At 44.7% G+C, this 27,018-nt stretch overlaps 1 protein-coding gene across 2 annotated transcripts in view; it reads right to left on the bottom strand.

The window, feature by feature from the left end:
- Positions 1–1,589: 1,589 nt before the first annotated feature.
- POLE (DNA polymerase epsilon, catalytic subunit) overlaps positions 1,590–27,018 on the bottom strand; it is a 316,779-nt gene continuing 291,350 nt past the window's right edge. The window contains exons 43-49 of one of the 2 annotated variants that reach the window (XM_078667255.1): positions 25,947–26,130; positions 23,520–23,651; positions 23,179–23,372; positions 16,915–17,115; positions 15,384–15,509; positions 8,435–8,524; positions 1,590–2,348 (exon numbers count right to left, since the gene is read on the bottom strand). In XM_078667255.1, the coding sequence (XP_078523381.1) occupies positions 2,235–2,348; positions 8,435–8,524; positions 15,384–15,509; positions 16,915–17,115; positions 23,179–23,372; positions 23,520–23,651; positions 25,947–26,130 (1,041 nt within the window). In that variant the 3' untranslated portion in view covers positions 1,590–2,234. The remainder of the gene's footprint in view (positions 2,349–8,434; positions 8,525–15,383; positions 15,510–16,914; positions 17,116–23,178; positions 23,373–23,519; positions 23,652–25,946; positions 26,131–27,018) is intronic. The other variant, XM_078667256.1, reaches the window with a different exon arrangement.

Genomic DNA, 27,018 nt, shown 5'->3' with positions numbered 1-27,018 from the left:
TCTCTACAATCTGATGAGACTAAGAATGCACGTACTGACTGAGTAAAATAATTGCCTTGTGCTCACACGACTCTTGAGATTGACTCTTGATTAGGGGAGAGCAAAGTTGTCATGTTCTATGGTTGTCAGAAACTAAATCCCTTCTTGTCTAATCAGGGGAGTTAATTCTTTCCTGAACATTCGAGAAAGTTTCTAGCGAACTCTGAGCTACGCTGGCAAACCCAAAACTTAAGTCTAGTATCGACAGTAGTAGACCTAGTTAACGTCTGGCCTAGGCCTTTACTGCTGTAGGTATTATTCCAATGCGCAGAGCCTATTGGGAAGATAGGAACTACACTACAGAAGAGGAAACCAGAGCTGGCCAGGGACTTTAGCGACCGGGGTGGATCCGTGAACCGGTATCAGAATGGACCCCAGAAACAGGCCCCAGGGAGTCAGATGGCAGCAAGAGAGGGCATGCTAGCAGATGTCCAACTGGAGCCCCACATGGCTTTGTGGGCCTCAATGCAGACAAGAGGGAGCCAGGAGCGTCTGAAAGCTGCAGCATGGCCTCTTTGAAAGACACTATTTTCGGGCAAGTCAACAACGGCTCGGGAAACTCTGGGGTGCCAGGACCAGCTGAAGGAAAGGTTCGAGTTAGAAGACACTTGTGGTGTATGATCTTTAGATTGACGTTCTCGTGCCTTGGCACCCGATTTAACTGGCAGGAAGGGGTAGAGTCTGGTTTCGCCTTCTGAAGACTAGAAGACCTTATGCGGGACCAGCTCCTTAAACTGGCTTGAGCGCTGTCCTGAGGGGGAATGATCACAAGACTACGTTGTAGCTCAAGGCTAAGCACCAAAGACAAACTGTGTCCAGCTTTGTACCAGACATCTGCTTCCAGCAGTAAAGGCATGGCATGGATCCTGTTATTTTGGATGGAAAAGCATCCCTGGCACACTGAGGTAAATCGATGACACTTAAACGTGGCTCTGCTCTGTCATGTCTAGGGTGGTAAGGAGTCATCACAGATTCAAACAGTGGCACCTACTAGCACATGACGGCATTGATGTAGGAATTCTCCAGATCCAGTCTGGAGGCTTGGGGATATTCTAAAGGTGAAGATCCCACGGTTAGAAGTATCCATTAGAAATACAAAAGCAATTTTATGCCCACCCAGCACCTCTTTTAAACACATCTCTCCAAGGCTACTAAACAGATTTACATCAAACCTAAAAAAGCACGTTTTAAGTTAAACGTTATATTCATACCCAATTGTGCTGTAAATTCCTTTCAGTAGTTTTTACTTTAGACGGGTAGAACATTTCCTACAGTAGCGCAAATGGAAAGAAAGTCTTTCTCACCTCCCCATAACTTTCTTTTCCCCTGCAAGGAACAACATGAAAACCTGCATGCCAGGCCTTAGCTGACTACACTAAGCAACTGGCAAATTTGGGGCATATACCGCCATGGAGGCCACAGTTCTAGGCAAATCAAGAAATGCCTTTTCAAAGGAGAGTGTTGCTGAACTACACAGTGGTGAGTACTTATCTACATGCTTGTGTGAGGGGAGAAATTAAGTCTTAGAACAAAATCAAAAATGCATAAAATTTAATATTTAGTACAATTTATTATAAAACACTTATTTGCACATTGGATTACCAGACACAAAATGATGTAAATACTATACAGAAAAACACTGCTCAAGTATCCAGACTGGACTATGACTATGAACAGAACTGTGCAATATATACATAGTAACGTAACAAGTCCATCTTTTCCTTGTATGTTCTATACAATATGAGCCATACAACATACATGACCACACTTGTCCAGTTCGCACACTGCAAGACAAATCTTGTGCTATCTTCGCAAGGCTTTCAAAATAAAGCAATACAAAAAAAAAACATTGCCGCCATGTCAGAATATAACAGTGGAGTGCCCATCACAATCTTTGACGTTTCCAGATTTTGATTTTATTTTCTAGTCTTTCTTCCTTATTTTGCCCATGTGATTTCTAGTCCACAACAAGCACTCTGCCCGCTGTTACTGCAGCGGATTCTTAGCAAAAATGAATGTAGCACATTTCATACAATAATCTGACCGCAAAAGCGCACTTATTCATAGAGCCAAGACGTGAAAATGTTGCAATCCATTTTGCTCTTGGTACACGACTTGCCGCTTTCCGTGCTTGGAGGAAGGTGTATTAGAAGAGAATCTTCTGCTTTGCCAGGGATTGTTGGCCCAAGCTCATCCTATCGCTTAATATGGGGGTTCCTTTGCAGCAGCCATTCAATGGTCTCCAGTAGGAAAGGCATGTTGTAATGTTGAGCGATGTTTTTAAATACATCGATTTGTTCCACAAAGACCTGCGTGATAAAAACAGGGGAAATCAGTCACTACAAGAGCATCATAATTTCACTGGTAAGCATTAACCGAAAACAGTCAGGGCTTGGTAGCCCGCAGAAAGGAGCAAGAAGTGGAGCATAAAATGAAAGGGTGGAGAAGTCACAATTCAAGCAAACTTAATGTACGCAAATATTCAATGGGCACGCTTAACGAAAACAGAAATGCTCTATAGGCAGTCTGATCTTCATCACCCATCTTATTTAAAGGGTCTGTCCATCCTCCTTTGTCATGACATCATCCAGGCTTGGTTTTTTATGTAATATATGATGTCATCAGCAGTGCATTGCGGGGGCGTGAGTTCTAGTTAGCTGAACTAACTAGAACGGGGGAATTTCTATGGTTTTGTACGAGTGAAATGTCCAACTAACTAGAACTTCCCTGAAACCTATTTTTTTTTAGTGAATTTAAATGTTTTTTTAAATGCTATTTTCTAAGTATAACGTCCCTGAAACCTATAGTTTTTTAAGTGAATTTCAAAGGTTTTTTTAAATGCTAATTTCTAACTATAAGATAGCAGTTGCGTTTGCAGAGTGGTGGAGAAAGGAGAGCGTGGCCTTCAAACACCTCTTAGCAATCCCACCGTGTGGGATTTACTGGAGGTAACAGGAGGAGTAGCTAACCCCCAATGTCAACCTTGGTGGCCATCTACCCCTTTTATTACCACCAGTAAGACCGACACAGCAGGATTGCTAACTTTTTATATCAAGGCCCGTCCCCTCCCTGCACCACTACAAACGTGCCCCCTAGCTCGTAAGTTGGGAGATTAAGTCCCCTTGAATCTTGCGGGTCCTTGTGGGCTAACTAGCCCACCAGGTACCTCCAGTAAGAGCCACAGAGCTGCTTTGCAGAGAGATAGTCCAAGGCCACGCCCCTTTTTACACCTCTCGGCAAAGCAGCTCTGTGGTGCTTACTGGAGGTACCTGGTGGGCTAGTTGGACCCCAGGGACCCTCAGGATTCAAGGGGAGTAAATCCCCCATTTACAACACGCCAGAGGGCCCGTTTGCACTGTGTTGAAGGGAGGGGGCAGGACCTAATGTTACAAGTGTGCAAACCCGCCCCGTGGCGCATTTTCAGTTGGGGGGGTTAGTCCCCTTGAATCCTGAGGCTCCCTGGAGGCCAACTAGCCCACCAGGTGCCTCAGTAAGCGCCACAGGGCTGCGCTGTAGAGAGGTGGTCCGAGACCACGCCCCGTTTTACACCTCTCTGCAACGCAACTCTGTTGTGCTTACTGGAGATACCAGGTGGGCCAGTTGGCCCTCAGGGACCCTCAGGATTCAAGGGGACTTAATCCCCCAACTTAAAATACACCATGGAGCGTGTTTGCACACTTGTCACATGAGGCCCGCCCCCTGCCTTCACCACAGAGCTGCGTTGCACGGAGGTGTAAAAAGGGGCGTGGCCTCAGACCACCTCTCTGCAACGCAGCCCTGTGGCGCATACTGGAGGTACCTGGTGGGCTAGTTGGCCGCCAGGGACCCTCAGTATTCAAGGGGACTTAATCCCCCAATTTACAATGTGCCATGGGGTGCATTTGCACACTTGCTATGTCAGGCCCCGCACCCTCCCTGTACCACTGTGCAAACGCGCCACCCTGGCGCGTTGTAAATTGGGGGATTTATTCCCCTTGAGTCCCGAGGGTCTCATGTCCAAATGGGACAGAACCATAGCTTGGACAATTGTCTGCCGCATGGGAGGTTAAAAAAAACCCTAGGATGGGTTTAAGAGACCGGAGGCGACCATAGCAAGTGCCAGCCACTCTTTTGGCCTGGGATTCAAGGGTAAGTGAATCATCTACAATCACCCCTAGATTTTTAACTTCTTTCTTAGGAGTAGGTGGCGGGCCCAGTGTAGAAGGCCACCACTGCTCATCCCACTTCTGAGTGTCCTTTCCAATGAGGAGAACCTCAGTTTTAGATGAGTTCAACTGAAGGCAATTCTCTGTAAGCCAATTGGAAATGGCCAAGATGTCATCCTGGAATTTGGCTCGATCACCCACGGTGTCATTAGAGAAAGTAAAGATTAGTTGCGTATCGTCCGCATAGGAAATTAATTTGATGTTACGTTCCCTGGCCAACATGGCCAAGGGGCAGACGTATACGTTAAACAACGTGGGGCTGAGAGCGGAGCCCTGTGGGACACCGCAACCTAAAGGGAAACTGCTGGATGAGTACGGTGGGGCATGAACCTGGAAGGAACGGTCTGATAGAAATGACACGAACCAATCCAAGGCTCTATCCCCGACACCGATCTCCCCCAGTCCCCTAAGAAGGATCCCATGGGAGACCATGTCGAACGCCGCACTCAAATCCAGCAGAACCACGGCCGCGGTGTTACCCATGTCCTGTGTCTCCCGTAGCTGTTTCGTAACGGCCAATAAGGCCGATTCGGTGCTATGTTTAGCACGGAATCTGTTCTTAGAATCCTCCAAAATCCCATTAGTCTCCAAAAAACCTAGCAAGATGGAATTCACATGCCTCTCCGCCACTTTAGCCACGTACGGAAGCAAGGAGATAGGCCGATAATTTTCTGGCCTAGAGGGGTCCAGAGTAGATTTTTTTTAGTAGGGGGACAACTTTGGCATGTTTCCAGGTTTTAGGGATAGTGGCCGACTGGAGAGATCTGTTGATCAGCTCCCGTCCTTCAATCATGATGGAGTCCTGGAAGAGTTTAAATAGCTCTGGTTTAACCGGGTGTTCTGGGGACCCAGACTTGATTTTTAAAGCCAGGGTCTCCATATCTGTTTGTGAGATAGATGGAAGGGTAAGGAGCGAATAGGGCAGGTCCAAAGGATCTATATTAGATCTGGGACTCATCAAGGTGCCACCAGAGTTGAAGGAATTGTAGATTCCTTGAACTTTATTAACAAAAAAACAGGCGAGTTCTTCGCACTGTAAGTCAGACACTATTGTAGAATTGTTCCCCTCGGGCAGCTTAGTCATCTCCTTCACTAGCGCAAAGATAGTTTTGGCGCGATTAGTGCTGGAGTTGATCAGCTCAGCATAATAGCTAGCTTTGGTCTTTTTTTATCAATCTATGATAGGCTTTAGTGGCAGTTCTAAAGTTAGTCTTAGCACAGGGGTCATAAGACCGCCTCCAAATGTGCTAGAGTACTTTACATTGGTTTTTTTTGGCTGTGAGTGCCTCACAGTACCAGGGATGGGATTGCTCGCGTTTGGGCCTTGATATTTTCTTAGGGATAAAATGATCTAGAGACTCATTAATCCATTCTCTATAGGCTAGATCCGCCTCCTCCATATTACCAGACCACTCTGGACGGGAATTTTTCAGCCTGGCCTCAAATAAGGCACCATCAAGTTTATGCCACGGGCGCCTCCAGAGAGGAGGAGATGGCTTCATCCTAGGGCTACCTGGAATTTTAATATTAATTTGTACCAAAAAATTATCTGTCCAACTGAGGGGATATGGGGGAGAAACAGTAATTCCCTGGATATTCGAGAACATCGGGTCTAGCAGATGACCTGCCAGATGTGAAGGCCCTTCAACCAGCTGACATAGCTGGCAGGCTTCCAGATCTCCAAGAAACTTCAGTGTAGCCGGGGACTCCCGAGACTCAAGATGGAGGTTGAGGTCTCCGAGCACAGTGAAGTTAGCTGACTGCAGGATGAGTGCGGAAGCGGTTGAAACCAGTGACTCCTGGAAAGCACTCACAGGGCCAGGAGGGCGGTATATCAAAAGCCCAGTCAAAGTATAGATGTCAGAGACCCTTAGCTTAAACAAGAGTGCTTTCACAGTTGGTTATGATTGAGGGGGAGAGAATGCAGGAATAAATGGTTTTAAAAATCACCGCTAATCCCCCACCCCTCCCTTTGGGTCTGTTTTTAGTTAGAATAGAGTAACCAGAGGGGAGAGCCAAAGCCGGAATAGCCAATGAGTCACTAGTTAACCACGTTTCCGTTAGAGCTAGCAAATCAGGGGAGCGGTCAGTGAGGAGCTCAAAAACATCCTCGTGATGTTTCGCTAAGGACCTACAGTTGAGGCTCAGTATCTGTAAAGTAACTGTTTTTCCCCCTACTGAGGCCGTAGCCGGAAGGGTGAGGACAGCTTCCGAGGCCTCAAAGCCACAGTGATCACACCGCATATATTGTGAGCCTGGATGCCAGTGATGAGCTGCACATGTCGTGGGGAGATGGCGTGCCTAAGAAGGCACCGGTCCCGCCTCTGAAGGGAGTGCTACGCCCACAGGGGTCGGGCAGGAAGGTCGAAAACGCCCTCCACACAACCGGCACCAGCCGTGGTGGACCGAGGCGAAGACCGCTCTAAAGGTGCAGTGTACTTTTCAGGGCAGGGCTTTATATGACCACTCTTCTAGAGAGGTTATATATAGTATTCAATAGTAAGGAAATCATTGTGAGTACAGAAACAGTGAAAGTCTATAGACACTTGTTTTGTGTTAGCACATCTTCGCTGGCATAAGATGCATTTCCATACTTGGATTACAAAAATAATACCATACTTATTTTCGTTTTATTAACGAAATATACTAACGTAAAAAACTGAGTATTATCCCTAATCAAGATTATTTTCTGAAATTAAAAACACCACAGCTGTCACTGTATATTAACAGTGGAGTGTACAATGACCACTGAATTTGAAATAAAGTGGTTGCAAAAACACCATTAAAAAAATTTAATCATTAATACACTACTATGTGTTAATAAAACAGAAAACCTGGAGCAACAGTGTGTTTTGGGGAATTCTGGTTTCAATCACAACTCTTTACTACTGCTGTTCTCAGTAGCTTATTACAGCGCGAGATGAAATGTGTGATACATTAATGAACTTGACAGGTTAGCCTTAAGTTCTTATTGCAACACAGACTGCACCCAATCATGCTACTATTCAGCTATACACCTTACACAAATTAAATGTAGCCAGTCTTTCCTAAAAATCAGATTTGTTGCAAAAAGCAGAAATCACAAAGTCAGAAGTAGATGTTCCTATTCATGCAGAAATTAAAGTCATAGGCCAACCAGTGTCCCAAGTCCACTTCGATAGCTTTTTGTGCAACTCGCTTCTTTTAGCATGGCATAACATGACTTGAGGCCATCAGAATGGCTTACGGGTCAACAATCCTTTAGCAAAAACATGCATTATAAAGTCACTTGCTTCCGACTGTATCATTACCGAGGCAATGTGCAAGAAGGTCAACCAGATCATATTATATTTAATGTCCAAATGGGAGTATTCCTATTTTTACATAAGACGTCTATTAGCTTAGTGAGGTAAATAGTTTTTTCACAGTACGAGTATACATATTGTAACCATACCCTGAGGTTGGCCGTGTGCACCCATTTTAAGAGTCACCCCCCCCCCCCATCCTTCCCAAACATTATAGCAAGGAATGCATAGCGTTTTACTCTAGCAACACACAGGTCTATAACTCAATCCCACTCTTTCACTAAGGTTACTGATTGTAGCAACTAGGTAGTGTCTTGCAATGGTCACCCAATTGTAAATTGCTAACAAACACAAATGAGGGGAAATACAAACAAGTTATTTACATAGAACAACAATACTTGTGCACAATTTCCTTAAACTACACGAGTTGACTTGTGGATCTCATAATGTCGTTTTTGGAAGTGTTAGGCCTGGCCGTTTAAGAGAAATTGCAGATTTTGCGCAAAGGTCAGCCATGGAAATCGGCACTTTCACACTAAAATGCTAAAAGAAATACTAACATTTTTGGGACCTCTCAAAATACACTAAGTAGATTTAACTCTTGGAGGATTCGGGAAGTCAAAGACCAATCAATGTATGCTGGTTGGAGACTGGGATGTGAGGGGTGGATTAGCAGATATGTTACATGGCAGCAAACAAGCAGAGTAGAGGCAAGTAGAGGAAAACGGATATGGGATGTAGTAATTAATTTGAATTTTTGAGCTACGAGTCTTAGGAAGGAGCAAATAAGGGGAAAAGGCAGTAATTATGGCACTCTCATCCTCAAAAAGTTGCCATACAAGGGTAGGGACAGGAGTGCCAATACATTGGACATGGAGCAAAATTCCAAGGACAAGGTTTACATACCTTCAGGGAAATGGTAAGGTCAAAGTCCCCAGCACAAATGCAGTATAGAGGCATGTTTGCTTCTTTCACTCCCTTGCATTTCATACAGGCCTAAAATAGAACAGGAGTAAAAAGACAGTTAAGATTCCAGACATCTGGGAAACAAGAAACTAGGAATTAAGGGCTATTGAAGTCCATAACCCCACCCACCACCTCGAAGACACAACAGAGGTGTCCATGTAGCCATCACTCTTCCGTGTAGGCATCCACTGAACAGCCCTATCCTTCTGAATATTATTGCCTTGGGGCAACGTATTGTAAGACGAAAACGTTCCACCCCACCAAATCGACTGGCAAAAGAAATGTATTGGTATGCAGCACTGATGGCTCTGTAGTGATGTCTAATACATGCCCCAATTAGCTTCAAGCCAGAGCGTGCGTAAATGGCTGCATTGCACAGAATGTTGCAAGCTGGACTTCCGTACCAGGAATCCTTATACGATTTGGGGCAAGCTGGAGGCCTCATGAACAGTTCCTTTGACCATACGGGTTCAAGCTTCAGCTTGACTTGCAGGTTTGACTTTACACTTTAGTAGAAGGATTTCTGTTCAGTGTGAGGAAGTGAGAGCTGTCATAATTTGTCTCTGTACACAAGTGGGCTCATGCCATAAGGAGAAGTGTGGAGAATAGGGTAGCACACTTTGGGCTAAACGAACAAATTACTTACCTTTGGTAACTTTTTCTGGCCCTTACTCCAACCCACAGTTTTCTCACCTTTTGAATTCCCATGATTTCCCCACAAGCGACAGAGTAAATCTGGAAAATTTTCCTGCAATAGTGTCTGCATACTGGTAGGTGGAGCCACTAGATCCCACATAAGCCTCCTCCGAAAATGAAAACAGCAGTATACAGCCTATAGCCATGCGCATCAACATCAGTTTAGAAAGGCAACTTCCTCACCGTCAGATGCAGTGACTCCCTCTAAGGTGGTGGGTCTGAGGAGTGAAGTTTATACCATGAAATCCTGCAGGACCAAACAGTCAAAATGGCCCTACCTCTGGATGTGGGCAGATGCCCACATAACAGCCGGGAAGATGTCCAGCAAGGACACACCCAAAGCTAAAGCTGCAGGGGTGGCTTTAGCTCTGACATAATGAGCCCGAAGGCCCTCAGCAAACTCCCTCTTGTCAAAGGCATAGTATCTCTTCATAGACAGGATGATCCATCTTGAAAGAGTGTTTTCTTACAGTCCTTCCTGCTTAAAATGATATGGTGGAGAGAAGAAAGCAGGGAGCAGAATGGACTACCCCACATGGAATGGCAACACCACTTTCAGAAGAGAGGTTGATCAAGTTCGTAGTACCAACTTGTCAGAGAAGAACGTAAGAAAGAAAGTAAGCTGTGACTACAGTGCCTAGGGGAGGGGTGGAGGAGTGTGGCTCACTGGTTAGAGGAGGCAGACCCGGACGCTGAGATCAGGCCCGGGACCAGGGTTCAATTCCCGACGCAGCAGGGTCTTGAGCCCAAAATGTCCACGACTCGGTAATTCTCGCTTTGGTGCCTACTCGAATCACAGGTTAACACTCTGCAACTCTGGACAATAGCTTGCTTAATCTCCACAATGGCCCCCGCGGCGGGATGCCTGGCTTTCACCTTGGGGATACCCAGCAGGGGCTATCTCACAGGGAAAAACTAGGACGGGTTCCCAATGCAAAGCGCTTTGAGACCTGGCGGTGATATTGCGCTATATAAAAACCCATCCATCCATCCTAGCGCTCATTGAGGTGACTTGCCAAGGTGACTGCAAAGAGGAAAACGGTCTTAATGGTCAGCAACCTCAGAGAAAATTGCGCGTAAATTCAAATATGAACATTAAGACCCAAGTTAAGGTCCCACTGCAGCATAATGAAAGGCACAGTAGGAAACTTATAACTAAGCCCTTTAAATGAAAAAGCATAACGAGTCATTTGAGCAAAGATGGCTGATCAGGCAAAGACTCAAAGGCTGAAAGGGCCGATAAGTAACCCTTAATCTTGTCCAGAGCAAAGCCTTGCTGGTGCAAAGACAGAACAAATGTAAATATATCACTAAGCTTAACATGAGTCTGATCGACCAAATGGTCCTCTCGCCAGGCCACAAACTTTGTGCAGTGGCCAGAATAAATTGACATGGTGAGCTGCTGTCAAGCAGTCAAAATCACATCCACAAATTCTACAGTCATGTCAAAGACACTCAGATGATTCCACACAAATCTATGCATGGAGGTGCAAGTTGTGGAGGTTCTAATGTAGAACACTGCCCTGCTATCAGGACAGGAGCCCCCCCCCCAAAGAGGTAGGGAATGAGGGCAAAGAATGTTCAGATTTAGCAGATGGGAGTATCAAACTCCCAAGCCCTATCTAAGGCTATCAGGATGAGCTGAACCTCCTATCCTCCTTCAGAACTAGAGGAAGCAGCGGCAGAGTGAGAAATGCATTAAGGCGACTGGAGGCCAATGGAAGTACAAACATGTTCCCCCAGGGAGCTGAGAGAGAAAAACTTCAGGGAGCAAAAGATGCAACACTGAGCATTCATGGTAGAAGTGAAGAGATCTAACCAAGCACGCCTGCCTCGAACTAGCACCGGCTGCAGATACCACACATGGGAAGTTAAATGGGGTCTGCTGAGTTTTTCCACCATGTCTTTAAAGGAGCCTGCCAGAGGGATGACAGCCAGAGAAATGCCCTTAAAGTTCAGCCAGTGCTACAGTCTCAGCACTTCCTGGCACAGCACATATAACCCCACACTGCCCTGCTTCTTGCAGTCTAGATAGCGATTGTGTTGTTCGTCAGAACCTGAGCAGGGCTGCCCACGATGAAATGCCGAAGGTATTGGTAGCTAGCCGGATTGCCCACATCTCCAGTAGATTGATCTGTTGCGTCTGCTTTTTCGGAGACTAAAGTAGGGGGCAAGGGAGGGGGGATTTTTAATTTCTGATAGACTGAAATTCAGTGTCCAGAATAACTCCTATAAAGGGAGTCCTCTATCCTGGGGGGGGGGAGGGTGGGCGTGGTGGCGTGCAGGGGGGGGGTTGCTTTTGACAGGCTGTGAAATTTGAAGTGTTCAGAATAACCCCAATGAAGGGAATCCTCTCTGCCCTGGCCGAAGGTGGGGTTTCAGTTTGTTGATGAAGAATCCCAGGGAAGACAAAAGAACGATCAAATGCAAGTGGTTCGTAACAGACTGTGGCACGCCAGACAGTCCTCAAGTACAGGAATATCTTATCTCTCGACTTGTGTGTGCAAATTAGCAGCGACCACTGCCATAATCTTCACGAACACCCGTCGGGGACGGATGTATTACGGTACAACGCGTACCGTTACAACGCGTCCCTTTACGGCGCAGTTTTAACAATGCAAGTCGTTACAACGACTTGCGTTGGGGGGGGGGGCGCTGATAGTGAATAGTTTAATTTACTATTCCAACACCAGTCCCCGTGGATAGTAGGGAAGGTGTTGGATAGTAAATTAAACTATCCCCTATCCTAGAGCGCCCTCCAGCGAAAGTCGTTGTAACGACTTTAGTTGTTAAAACTGCGTCGTAACGGTACCGCGTTGTAGCGGTTCCGTTGTAAAGGAGATTTCCCGTCTGGGACAAAGTGAGGCCAATGGGCAGAACAGTGAAACTGGAACTGCTAGTACCCCCACAGTGAAGTTGAGGAAACACACATGAGACTGAAGGCCAGGTACATTGAAATACACATTGTGCAAGTCCAACAACATCATCTAAACACCGTGGTCTACTGCAGAAAGGACATGGATATTTTGAATTTTTGCCTCCAAAGGAAGGCATTCACACACCTAAGATCAATGATCGGATTCAGACTGCTGTCCCTTTTGAGAACGAGGAACTGCCTGGAGTAGTATCCCATGCCCCTCTATGCCTCAACAACTCTCTATTGGCCCTTTGGTAAGCAGTGACTGTCCTTCTGAGAGAATGGTGGAATTATCCGCTTAAGTCAGATAAAAAAGAGAAGAAACAGGCATGGGTGTAGACAGAAATGGGAGGGCAGAACCATTGTGAACAACCCCTAAAGCCCACCAGTCTGAGGTAACGGAGCGCCAGCCAGCCAGTCTGAAAATGTTCCAATCCCCCCCCCACCCTCCCAACAGCCGCAGACGGCCACTGGAGGGGGTTCAGAGGAATATGGCGGTTGCTGCTGATGATTATTAGCAATACTGCTGCCCTGTCTGATGGCTCCTGCCTCTATCACCAAGGCTGAGTGATTGATGGGACAGATTTGCGAGGATTGCCTCTGGCAATAGGCAAGACTCATCAAATAGTCCCAGAATTTCCAGTACATTCGCTGAAATTGACAAGTCGGAGATAACGGACTCAAAACTCAAGCCGTCGCTCATCTTCCAAAGAAATGTTCCGAAGCAAAGTCCACCTTTTTGCTGAAAAGCCTGATGCGATCAATAGGCACATCCATCGGAGACGCCTTAACATCACCGTGGAAAACTGATAAAACTGTGGCAGGCATCCAGGCATGACGCCATACCACCACACTGGTGTCAATCAACTGAGTCCATGGTGCCCAGACCAGCCCACAAAAGGTACCTGGCCGTATCCTGTACATTGTGAACTTTCTGAACTAACACTTTTCAGAATTCTTCTGGTTTAGGTGGTTAAAATATCTCACACAAGATTCGGGAGGACGTGTACCACCCAACTTGCTGTGGAGAATACTCTTCACCAGTGCATCACTGTGCTTTCCCTGTCTGACAGTGCCTTAGGAAAGGCATTCAGATATACATCATTGGCAGATGCCTGTACAACAATAATTTCTGGTGTCAGAAGTTGTTGTGTCAAGGAGCCCGGGTCCCCCGATAGACTTATGGCAATTACCAATTCATAAGTTGACCTACAGCAATGAGCAATGCTTGAACCAGCCCGCCATCAAGCCCTCAGTCAGGGTCTCTTTGCAGAGTAGCATTGGATCAGAGATAGAAGGGCCTAGCTAAAGAATGTGAGTGCAAATTCGCTGTAGGTACCACAGAAGGCAAATGCAACTGTATCACTTATGTGGCTCTGTGAACTACCACCGCAAAACAAATACGCTTTCTCCAGTAGGTGCACCAAATGCAACGACCAACGCTGTTTTTTAGAGTAGAGTGAAGGCCAATAGCGTTGTGCAAATCTAAGTATAGACTAGATCAGTGTATGGGATGTGAGGAGAAATACTGTGCGCCTCCTGGTCATCCGAAACATGGCGAGTGTACTGTAAAGAGTCAGTAAAAAAAGCAAAGAATATATCCTCCATCATCTGGAAAACTGTCCTCAAAACAGTCTGGAACCAGCATGACCCAAAGGAAAGAAGGTATGAATGCACAGCCTGGCACCAGCAAGACCCTGGGTGCGGGCCTAATGGGGGCAGAAGACTCCAGGGAGGGATCCTATGGCAGAAGTTCAACTGGAGGCCCAGTGAACCCATGAGGGCACTTGAGGAGACCCCAGAATCACCCGAAAACCCTACAATATCACGTCCTTGAATGCCCCCATCTACTCTGGGCCAACAATGGCCCTGGAAATTCTGAGTGCATCAGCTCCAACAGGAATGACCTTCTCAACGTAGACTGTGAATTAGAAGGGGAAGGGAACATAGAGCCGGAGAAACCACTGGAGATGAGTGAGGGGCTCTTTAAATGGAGAACTACATCAACTGGGCAATAGTCTGAAGGCCAGCAGCGGTACGTGCGATTAAAGGTGGATTTAAAAGTGCTGCAAATGTCCTGAAACGATGTTTACATGTTGAAGTGCAAACATATTTAAGAGAAATAAGGGCAAATAAGAACAATTGTGATGAACAGCTCTTGCCACTCTTAAATGCGTTAGAGACAGCTGCAACATTTATTCATTAGAGTTACTGTAGAGTTTTCATGTTCTATCCAACTGACGGAGTTAGGGCCAACAATAATTACAATTATATGAGAAACACTTCATACATACAAAATGATAAATCATTTTTCAAACTATTTCCAAATCAAACTGGAATTCTTATTACTTAGCAATACAAAGACCAGGCTCCCATACTGCTTGCCAGTAGGTTACAATAAAGCCTCACACCTGAAATGCTACCATAAAAACAATCTTCTGCGCTTGAAGACAGAACAGCTATCTTCAGCTGAGCAGACATTGCCTCCCATAGAGAGGCAAAGGACAGGGAAGAAAAGAGGAAACTGGTCACTTGTCTGATGTAAAAAAAAGACAACTTAAAAAAACATTCTAGCCCGCCTGTCAAATGTGGCCTGCTTCTCTGAAATGGCAGAGTAGGTTGCATCAGCAAGGACTGGCATATGCAATCGAAGCAGTGTTGATAAAACCAGGCACTGGAGACAGCTGGGGTGATCCTATTGAAGGCTTCAGAGGTGGCTTAAGACTGTTTCTGAAGTCTTTCTGCTCAAATAGAGTGAGTATGCATTTTCAAAGCGACCAATGCAGCGAAGCATATTCCGTGAATGAAACATTAGCTCAACTAATGCTTTGAATGAAAATTGGGAAAATGTTCAGAAAGGAGAAAAAACTTGGAATTCCCGACCTGATGCAATATATGTAAAGGAGTAAGGAACTTTTGACTGCGAGGGTAGCACCTTGTGATAGGTGTTAAGACACATAGGGTCACTGCATTCAATGTTGCCGAAAAGTACTCAATCTAAAACAGGTCAATAGATAGGGACTGCAGTTTTTCTACAGTGTGTACCTGATGCAAGTGCATTTAAATGGAGGAACTTCAAGGCAGAGTTTTGCATGACATTCATGCCTCCTTTACACCCATCTTGCAATGAAGACAGTTAAAGATGGATCGGATTGGTTTCCATGTGGTTTAGGGAATCAGATTTCTCTCTGCCACTTTCCCTAGCAGGGTAGTCACCTAGACTAGACTAGGCTAGACCTAGACTTCCATCCCCAGCCCTCAGCAGTAGTGCCTCACCAGATCCTGCAGCATGAACGCCATCAGTTTCTTCTGCAGAGCTTCCACCAAGGCCATCTCAATGAAGTCAGACTCGTACTCCGCTTGGCAGTTTGTGCAGATCCACTTGGGTAAAATTGACCCGTCCTGCATAGAAAACGCATATATTATGAGGTAGGGGTGGGTGTCCATCGTAGCAATATCCGTGAGTCAACAATTAAAAGTTAGGCAATAAAGGTGTGTTTGGGGTTAGGTGGGAGGAATGGTGGACAGAGAAAGGAGGCAACCGGTATTAGAGGAGAAACAAGCAAAGGGGGGCGAGAGGCAGGTGAGGGATAAGCAATGTAGGGGCAGTGAACAGAGGACTGAGCAGCAAGGGGGCCGAGGAGGGAGTTGCAAGAGGCAGCAGAGGAGGGACCGGCACGGGTGAAAGAGGGGGGACCGGCACAGGTGAAAGAGGGGGGACCGGCACGGGTGAAAGAGGGGGGACCGGCACGGGTGAAAGAGAAGGGACCGGCACGGGTGAAAGAGAAGGGACCGGCACGGGTGAAAGAGAAGGGACCGGCACGGGTGAAAGAGGAGGGACCGGCACGGGTGAAAGAGGAGGGACCGGAACGGGTGAAAGAGGAGGGACCGGCACGGGCGAAAGAGGAGGGACCGGCACGGGCGAAAGAGGAGGGACCGGCACGGGCGAAAGAGGAGGGACCGGCACGGGCGAAAGAGGAGGGACCGGCACGGGCGAAAGAGGAGGGACCGGCACGGGCGAAAGAGGAGGGACCGGCACGGGCGAAAGAGGAGGGACCGGCACGGGCGAAAGAGGAGGGACCGGCACGGGCGAAAGAGGAGGGACCGGCACGGGCGAAAGAGGAGGGACCGGCACGGGCGAAAGAGGAGGGACCGGCACGGGCGAAAGAGGAGGGACCGGCACGGGCGAAAGAGGAGGGACCGGCACGGGCGAAAGAGGAGGGACCAGCAGGGGTGAAAGAGGAGGGACCAGCAGGGGTGAAAGAGGAGGGACCAGCAGGGGTGAAAGAGGAGGGACCGGCACGGGTGAAAGAGGAGGGAGCACCAAGGAGGTCAGTAACGGGAACAGTAAGGGGTTACCCAGAGCAGGCCTGGGCAAACAGTAAATGCGGCCCCATTGCTGCTACTAGTGAATAAAATGAAGCAGCAGGGAGCCCTTTTTGAGTTCACCAGCCTGAGCAGTGACTGACCTCCAAGCACAAACATCCCAGGATCTCCCACAATTCTCCAAGGTGGACAGAGGAGAAAGCAACAATTAAACAGAGAAGAGATTAACAGTGAAACAGAGGAGAACACCATGGCGATAGCTCAGGAGTTGCAGAAGAAGAAAGTAAGATGGCACAACAAGCGGACAGACGAACACAAGGTAGTAGGAAAAGAATGTGAAATAAGGAAAAAAAAGACAATGAGGCAGGTGAAAGGATGACACCCATGCACTGCATTTTTAATCCCAACACTAGGAAGATCACGGGCCCACACACCTTAGGTCACCAGAACAAAGGACACACTTCTCAGAGTTTCACCTCACCTGAGCAAGCGTTGGGTCTTTGCACAAGTCCAGATCGCGACAGAAATTGCAGTTCCTGCAAATGAGTTCAGGCAGGATGTACGAGCGACACGGATCCTTAAACTGGGCATCCTCAGAGAACTCGCCCACATCTATCAAGCGCAGCAGGTCTCGCTTCAGCTTATTCACCTGATTTGTGATGTTGGCATCCAGCGACAGCACCTACAAGTCACCAGGTCAAATAAAAAACATAAAAAACACATCTAACCATGTATAAATATGTGAATACAGTCCAAAATATGCTTTCCATCGGACATCCTAACTTTAGAGTGGGTTTAGAGTGTTCTGGGCACTAATTGCCAAAAACAAAATATTTCCACATTTAAAACACACTAAATAAATATTGTAAGTACTATCTTCAATGTGATTTTCACTTCACAATTTTAATCCAGCAAGTGTTTTTGAAAGTAACCTTTTCCTTTCATTACTTATGTCTAAAGGTTTCTTCATATATCAAGATCAACATAACAGCTTGAGTGACATTCCTTAAGGGTAACACCAAGGGTTGATGTTTGCAGTCCAAGAGCAAACAAGTGACACTGTCAAGACACACGCATCCTTTTTGTAATGTTTCTTTTTAGTCACATCCTGTTAGAACACAACACATTCCGGAGAGAATCTTGGAAGAGAGTCTTAGGCACTTTACAGCTAGTCTCTTTAAGACAAACAAAAAATAAACACTTTGACATTAACCGCTTAACAGCATCACATGTATAATAACTACAGTCTTGTTCCTCCCTTCCATAGCACTGTATCTATTTTGTGTCAAATCTGCAGCGTGTCTATGTCTCCAAACTGGATAGCCCAGTGTTGTTTCCCTACTTACCATTCTTTTGAGATTTGTTTCTAAACTTTCACAACCCCATCCAATACAATTTTTAGCTAGGAGCCTAATCAAAGTCTTAGCACAATTGATAGTGGACATAGTATCAAGTGTTATCAGCTCACGATACTCCCACTGTTAAATACAGCTGTGAGATTGGAGTATTCTCTCTGCCCATAGTGCAGCCTACTTTTAGTATCAAATTGCACTAGCTCTTATCCAGAAAACAGTGATTCTGAAAATATAAATTATATATTTATACTGTTATTACCTACATTAATTCAGGAATGTACAGGGTAATGTTTATAAAGTAATGAATAAGTTATGGAATGGTATTTTTTTAATCTTCAGAATTTATTATCACAATCTAGATCCTAATGACGCAAAGGCTTTTTATAAAGAGTTGGCTATGTACTCTCCGGGTATGTTGGCTGTGACGGGAATGTCCCCTTCATTGCAAACTGCTGTGTACCCTTGCCCTGAGTGCCCGACTGCATGGGAAACTGGTATCCTGATGAACAGGTTACTTACTTTCGGTAACGTTCTCTCTAGTGATTCCTCACTGCCATCCCTCCTCCCTGTTCTGTGGAGTGTACTCCGATTAAAAACACCAGAACAAGGAGATAACATTCCTAGAGAAGAACAGAAAACCTCTTACAACATAACTACTTGCTGCTTTGCAATTGCTAAGAAACAAGTAGCCTGAAGGGAAGCACTCCTGGGGACTTAAGAATTGAGGAGAAGACTGTCCCCCACTGTCAATCATGCCATGTACTGGCAGTCGCTGGAGACCAACAGTTCTTTTGACACAATAAACTCAGGATCATCTCCAAGGAGGATAATCCTTACTAACTTGTATTTAATACGAGGAGTAGCTAGGGTGATTTATGACTTCAACGAAGATACCCACAATTTAACATTGAAGGATCTTCCTTGACAGCCATATCTATGAGAACAGAATAGACTGCTTATCCCTCAAAGCATAAGGAAAAAACATAACTGGAAGACCAACTAGGCTCTAAGCAACTACAAAACAAAAGTTACGCAAAAAGGTTGTTAATTGCAGTCTGGCCTACCCCTGCGCCGGGTCTGGCATTTGCGTTCAAAACAGTGCAGAGTTTTTAAAGTTGCAGATTTAAATATCTCCTAAAACAGGACGCTAATTAATCAAGTGGACTTTGCCACTTTTCCCCTTGTCAAATGAGCTTTAGGCTTTCCTGGCAAGGGTCTGCTAGTTGGTAACAGATGCAGGAAATAATCTACCTCAATATTAACTGAAAATAGGGGGGATAACATGATTTTAACAAACCGTAGTCGAAGAATAGCTGACAAGTCTTCCTGAACTCCTTAGTTTTCTCCAAGTAGACAGACTGATTTTAATGAAATTCCAGTACCATCTTGGTAAGAAACAATGGATTGGTCCTTAAAAAGAGTCTACCTGAACAGAAAATCACGTACAGGTCATTGAATTAACAACACTTGGATTTCACTAACCTTACGAATGGAGGTAATAGCAATCTGAAAATTAACTTTGCATGAAGGATGCTGCAAATAGGGTTTGTGTATAGGCTCAAACAGAGGAGCCAGTAACCTTGATAAAACTGCATGAAGTTCCCTAGGGGAAGATGGTTTTTGAAAGGGATAACAAACCTTTGTTAAACCTTTTAAGAAAACGTCAACAACTAGTATAGTAAAGGGTTTCAGAGAAGAGCTCTTTCAGTAGGATGCTAAATGCATTGTGATTGATGAATGTTGTAGACTGGTTTTTAGCGAAATACAGGATGGATAGAAAAATCATCTCTTCTTAACAGAAGATTCTCCTGTTGACACTAAACAATCAACATTTTCCATTTGAAGGCATTGGACATCCTCTTCTTAGGCTTCGGATTCGTTACGCAATTCCATGCAATCTTTTGATAAGTTCAAATGCCCATCTTAGACTAAGTCAGGAGACATGCAGCCAAGATCAGGGATCTTCACACACAAGACATTAACTCAAGCAATTGTTACAGATCAATTTCTCATTGGCTAGCGAGCCAATCGGGGCAACTTGAGCATTCAAGGAGCTTACCACATAAATGTGATGGCAAGGATATCTGTCTACCAAGCCCTTTTTCTATTGCAGACGACACACAGGGTTGTGATCAAGACAGAAAATACTGCAAGAGGAAGGGGGAGAGACCATCTTGAGATTGCGCATTCCGGCACTGTTCCTAACTGTTGATCAGCTCCCAGGAACTTCTTTCTTCTGAAAAGCAGTTACCACTGTCATTCATTTGGAAAATATTCTGGGAACAGAGGTCAATTTGAATCCAAAAACTCTGTATTGGTAATGACAATTCCACACCAGGGACATCAGAATTTCCTTTGTTTGGTGCCACATGGAAGCAAAAGAAGGCATCCTGAAGATGACTACATCCGAAACGTATTTTCTTATCCACCTGCTAGTCCTTATCAGGCTTAGATTTGGTGTGTAGACCTTTCAGGACATTTCTTTTGGTTGAGAAAATAAATGAAGTACATGCCCTATCTTTAAGATGTAAGGGCTGGTTTTATGGCCCGCTCTTGCAGTAAAATCTGCCTTTCCTCTTTCAGTACAATCAGCACAGCTAAAATAAATCTGATTTCTTCAGCTGTAATGAAGAGCGGGGTGTCTTGAAACAAAGAATAATGATGTTGCACGCTATTCAGCACCCACTGGTCTCTAGTTATGCTTTGCCACTTTTTTTAAATGGTGTGTAATATTCCCCTACCTGCTCCAAAGCCCTACAGAATGACAACGTGGAAATATTGCATGCAAGCCATTGCTAATTTTTATTTTATTTTTAAGATTCTCAGACAGATTCCAGTTGATGGTGTGTACCACAACCCCTTGTGGACTTTCTATGGCGATACTGATGCCTCTTTTGGTGTGGTTGGTTTTGCTACTGGTTTCGGAGCTGCCAGAAATGGGCCTAAATCCTGAGGAAGGTATGAGTGACACACAGAGATTTGTAAAATTTCTTTATATCTGTCTTCCAGACAAACAGCCTTTAAGGTACCAGTCTTCATCCTCTGTATTTCTTCATCTGTATGTGTTCCGAAAAGAAGACATCCATAGAATGATAGGTTCAACATTTATTGTTGCTCATCATTCTTCAATGAGGTGAGAAGCAGCCACGAGGATCTATATAACGTAAGACCGTGGCAGTATTTCATGGAGACATTAGTTGTGGAGTCAAAAGATGCACTCATTATTTGGTTAGATGCCAGAAAACCTGCAGCAAGAGCTTTGAGGAAGCTTTTCATCTTGGCCCTTGGAAGGTGATCAACATACGTTTTCATGGACTTCCATATAGATCTATCACAGCAGCCTAGTAAAGCTTTAGGACTGATTTTAAGCCCATGCCTCAATGCGCATTTTTCTGCTCAAAGCACCCTGTCGCCCCCTACCCACCAGCAATGATGTTTCCTGGGTTGAAACGTGATACTTCCTCATAGCAAACGAACAGAGTCTTGTTTGGGGTTGAATCTTAAAAACACTGACTCTTGTCTGGAAGGTTTGCACTTTAATAGCCTTGTAGCAGTTTAGATGTTGCTGAAGACAAGAACCTTTCATTTGCAATCTCTAAAAGGTCAAAAAGAAATTAAAGTAACAGCCTTGAAGAAGGCCTGTATTGCAGAGATTTAACAATATCAAAACTAATATTGGACAGGAGTCCATAGGGATGTTTAGTTTAACAGTCACTCTAAACAATACCTCATGTAAGGTGGAAATATCAACTGCGGACAAGACTCCTGAGAGTAAGATGTTGGATCTGTGCCTGAAAAAGAGTCGAAGTGAGCTGAATGTGACTATGCCAGAGGTCTTTCCTTTAGGACACTGCATCAGCAGGTTTGAAGAAGGCATAGGTGGTAGGGTATCCCCAGCTGGGTCAACAGAAGCCTGGGTAAAAGAAGAAAGTCATTTGGAATCCTTAACAGTCTCTGAAGACTGTTTCGCTTTAAGCAAAGTTTTGGGAAAAATTATCATCTTTGAAGTCGTTCTTAGAAATAAAGGTTTCGGTGGAGTTTGCAACTGACCTTCGAGAGGAATTATGATCACTTGAAGCAGATATTTCTGAGGAGATTCTGACAAAAAGAACAGTCTCCTAGATGCCTTTTCTTTAGACATCAATTTGTGGGTAAACTGAGTGCCACAACGTTGAGGAGTGTCTTGAGGCTCTTGATGATTAAGTATTGATGACAAGTGTCTTGACCTTGAATGTACTGACGATCCATGTGTTGTCCTAAATAGTCTCCTCGACAGCAAATCTGCACCAGTTTGGGGATTCAGTGTTGAGCTGGTCTTTGACAGTAAGCAGTATTGTAGACGTCAGAATCTTCATCATCATACGAGCCCAATGCCTTTGTAGGGACTGGCAGTGCCACCAATGCCCACTTCTTTCCCTGGATCTTCCCCCTTGGTGTATTCCTTCAGACAGAATATTAACGCACAGTAGAAGCCCCTTCGGTGGCTGCTTCAAGGTGGTCCTGCGCCTCCCTGATTTTCTGCCCTTGTGTTCCGACTCTAATCTACCTCTGAGGGGAATGCCCTCGCGATCTTTTAAGATCCATTGCACATTTTCTAGCAAAGGGAGCATTCCACCGCAGCATGGGGGTTTGGGAGACAGGTCACACATAGGGCTTGTATGTCAGTACCTTTTTACTTTCATCTCATGGGCATTTTCGTGTTAAAAAAAAAAAAAGGGAGTGGAGAAAAACATCTTGTCTGGAACACTTCAATCATAAAAAAGTAGGCAAGTAAAACTTCACAGGAGCAGAAAATATAATTTAATTTTCAGAAGAACAATCATGGTTTCGAAAACCACAGAAGTGCTCTGAGATCTTCTCAGCATGAGTCGGATAAAAGGACTCTTGGTATCCAGCAACAGCCAACGGGAGGCATGATGGGGTAGGGATGGTTGCAGGATTCTGTACGGGGGCCATATTTCTTAAGTATTCAGGACAGTTGGCTGTTTGGCAGTATTTCCATGCATTTCTACATGTTTGTCAGCTATTGCAGAGCAGCAAAGGGGATTTCTGTTCTTTTCTAGGAGCTTTCTCACATTGTTCCAGTCCTTAAATTGGATTCAAAACATTTAGAATAGGATGAATTGGCCAGTGTTTCTATGTTACTGATAGCACATGGAGAGCTTTTAAACTCACATTAATTGGTCTGTGTGAGTGTGTTAAGTTATTTGTTTATATTAGTGTGTATAGAATCTAGGATGGGGACATTCTAATGTTTATGACTTAAACGAAGATCCTATGATGCACACAAAACACTGCAGTATGCACTCAACGTCCCCTTTACCTTCCAAGATCACATTGTAAGCACATACACTACCATCTACACACAAACACAATACAAGCCATCTCACCTTGCAGACATATTTAATGAATTCTAAAGCAGGATTGTTGAGAGGAAGGTAAGATCCAGGTAACACTGGGAACATTTCAGAGGGCTCTGTAACATTTCGGGTTCCGGTTACTTTCTTTTGGATTTTCTGGGTGATGGTAAAGAAGTTCTGTGTCAGCTCGTTCGCAACATAATCTTGGGAGAAGGAGATCATACCTGGAAAAGAGAGAAAGTATTAAGGGGGAAAAAAGTGTTGAGAAAAAATAAGACAACATGACAAATATTTAGAACTATAACAAAATAGAAGCCGAAAACATACGAGCAGACCGGGATGCCTGCAACTAATATCCAGTAAATACGCACCAGGCATAGCACCTGCTTCTCCTTCAACCTCCTGCGATATCTGGCTGTTCTGCCTTCGCTTGATTGGCGTGCTTCCAGGAGCATTACGTCTCATCTCTTCTCGCATGCTATGATACACGGCTACTATATATGCTATAAAGAAAAGAGATTACGTAAAAATAAATATAATAAATTATAAATAAGTAAGATCACATGATAATGTTTTGATGACAGGCTCATTTGTATACTAGAGGCTGGGTATATTACACTATGAATCGATCAATGAAAGATACACAACAGTAGATGTGCAACCTAGAATACGAAGTGGCAGAAAAAGCATAGGCAAATGGTCAGACCAAGGCAGTTAAAACCATGGAGGCCCTAGATAAAGAACCAGGAAAAGCACAGGCTGGAAATGGATAGTACCAGCTGAGGCTAGAAACCACTGTAGAACCATTGACTGGAGGGAATAGAAAGGTCATTTCTGGTCATAAATGCATCTTCTCAATCTTCTCCCTCCTACAGCCTGAAAAGACATTGTTTCTTCTAACCTCAACTATTCGGGCCAGGAATAGTATGTTCCACCCTCACTATTCCAGCCTTAGGAAAGTCTTTCTTCTCAACCATTTAAAGACTGTTTCTCGCTTTCCCCTTTTTATCTTCGGTTTAGGTCTCAGACTTTGGATGTACAAGTGAAGAAGAGGCTGCACTGGCACGGGGGTAGGATGTTTGGGGAGGACAGATGCTAGCAGAGGCAAGGAGAAATGCATACTTTCAAATATCGGAAAGTCCAACAGGAATGTTTTGGACCAGATGGCACTAGTTTCACTGCCCCAATAAAGTGCACGTTGAAAGCGGGCATTAAGAGTAGCAAAGGGGGACAATATCCGAGTGAGGGCCCAACGCTGGGACTTGTGTTACCTGGAGGGGGAAGGAGAATTTATATGCTAGGGCATAGGAGAGGAGTGTTGAACTGGTCCATGCACATCCAGCACTGTGGTACTCCTCTAAGGAGGAGCTTTGCAAGGTTAGCACAGGAACATCTAGAGCAACTAAGATCTTGCCTACCAATTTGTTCAGTTGACCCATGAAAGCCCTCTTTCAGCTGCTAAAAACTTAGATTCAGAAGTCTGGAGATACAATAGTAAATTACAATCAGCCGTCCTCAAGGAAGGATTGTCAAAACGATTACATCTTTAACAAAAACACTCTTCATTAACATTGGTTCTTGGTTGCACTGTTAAACCATTGTTTTCTCTTCTAGTTGTCACACTATTTTCCTTACTGCCACCACCATGGCTGGTGATGGACTTAGTTTACAAGTTATTGGGAACTCCTTTATACAACCCCTACAATCCGGTTCCTCCTGGCAGTTATTTGATGTGGATTTTTATACAACATGGGGAGAAGCATTTCCACAGCTCACGTCTTGTTCAATTTTAGAGAGCCAAAGTCACACAAGCCGAGAGAAGAGATTCAGCCTCCAGTGTGTGCAGTTGTTCACAATGATGCAATTCTTATGAAGAACAAACTGGTCTAATTCTCGTGATAGCTGCTGTACACGCACGCATGGCCATTTTGGAAAATGCTGTGTGCCCACACGGGCAGCCATCTAGGAATGATTCTTGATCATTAAAAAATGAAAAGCTACGTGTGGCACACACAGTTAGGGAGCTTGAGGAGGGCCAAAGTGGTGCCTGGATGGTATTTAAATAAAAACTGTAAGAGCAGAAAAGGCAGACGAAGGGGTAACAAAAAGGAAACTGAGGGAAAGAAAATGTTCCCTCTCATGCAATAATGCACGCCCTCGACGTCGGCAGTGGAAGGATACAATTCATTACATCAAAATACAATCAGACCAAAATGCTCTTTGGGCAATACAAACACAAAAGGGAGAAAAACTATGTAATCAGGAGAAGTGAACCCAAGACACCCTCACCAATTCAAGCATAAATACACAGCTATTCCCCTTGGACAGTTACATCGAATCATAAGCAAGGGCTACACCCATAGCCCACTGCAAGTCTATGTTGGATAAAACTGTTGCCTATGAGGAAGACCTAAATAGCATTTAGCAGTTTAGATAGGCTTTGAAAAATCCATGAAAATATGGCTCAGACGCTGAAAAACAGTAAGTTTCGTAACACTAACAATCCATTTAATAATCCAAAAAAGTGTAGTCTTTAATGCATGTTGTATATCGATCTTGGTCTATAAATATCCTTTAAAAGAAATAGATTTAATAGCAATTGACGCAGTGTTCTATGTTGATCAAAAGGTAGTACATGTATAAAAAATGAAGTGTCTTCTACCTGGTGAAGCAGGCCCAGTAGAGCACCATATTGGGCACTGGTGATTACTTGGTCTGTGGTGCCATATGAGAACCATTTATTTCTCCATGGAGGGGAAAGTCCAGGGGTGAAATGAAAAGGGTGGGGAGAACATCACCTGAGATGATCATCAGGAAGTAGCTCTGGCAGGAGGCCGCCTGCGGCAGGTACTGTACAATGTTCCAGTTGTTCTCCAATGAATCTTCAACCTCATCTCCAGTTTCTTCCCCATCCGAAGCGACAACCTCCTCTTCATCTTCGCTGCCTTCATCCTCCCCCTGGACCTTTGCAGGTCCTTTCTGCTGCAAGTAAACAAAACAGCTTACAGTGTCAATCAAACTAAGAACCATCCTATCAAGTGGCTATTCCTCAGCCTGTCTTATCCTTCCCTACCTCTCCTGCCCTACACAGGTAGTTCAAACCTTAAAAGCACTATTCAGTTCCACGTCAACATTCAAAAACTTGATATTTACTGTAATTTACTAACGTTCAAAATAGACCACAATATACAAACCATAACCTTGGAACTTCCCCAAGACTCTTCTTTGCTAGGATACCTAATGAAAAGTTTGACCTTGCTTATGGTACCTTTATCTAATTGGAACCCAAAGTTTTCCCAGAGTCACCCTCTCCAGCAGCCCCATGGTAGATAATAACTTCGCTAACATTGTGAATGAACCACAGCATGGATTATCACCTTTCCAAGGTGAGCTTTCACCTCTCTATAATACTGTTCAGCCAATCCCAGTCTCCAGCATCCACCTGTACTACTTAGTCACCCTTGCTCTCAAATGAATCAAAGAATGACCTTTTATAACCCACTTTACAAACCAGAGTCCTAATACACAATGTAGTAATTAAGCTACCTCGTCTCTGACTGAATAAGTCATACCTTGATATACCTTAACCGTAATACTCAAGTCCATTCTGCCAACCACTTGCGCGTGCCCCTAACTACACCTGTCGCTATGCCTCTCTGTAGCGATATCTCTCCAACTACAACTATATGGGCACTTTCCCATTTTCGTGTTGCTTCATTCGTAGGACCACCCTTCATTCGTAGTGCTACATCCTCAGCATGTACTGATATCGTTTAGTTCTATGTGGACTCCTACAACTCCGTGTGATCTCGAACTGTGTTAAGCTAAATTTTAAGGAACTCAGTTTGGGGTATTGATCAAGATGACTGC

Source organism: Lissotriton helveticus, chromosome 11, assembly GCF_964261635.1.
Source record: "Lissotriton helveticus chromosome 11, aLisHel1.1, whole genome shotgun sequence".
NCBI classification, from domain to species: domain Eukaryota; kingdom Metazoa; phylum Chordata; class Amphibia; order Caudata; family Salamandridae; genus Lissotriton; species Lissotriton helveticus.
This window is presented reverse-complemented; position numbering and strand designations above follow the sequence as displayed.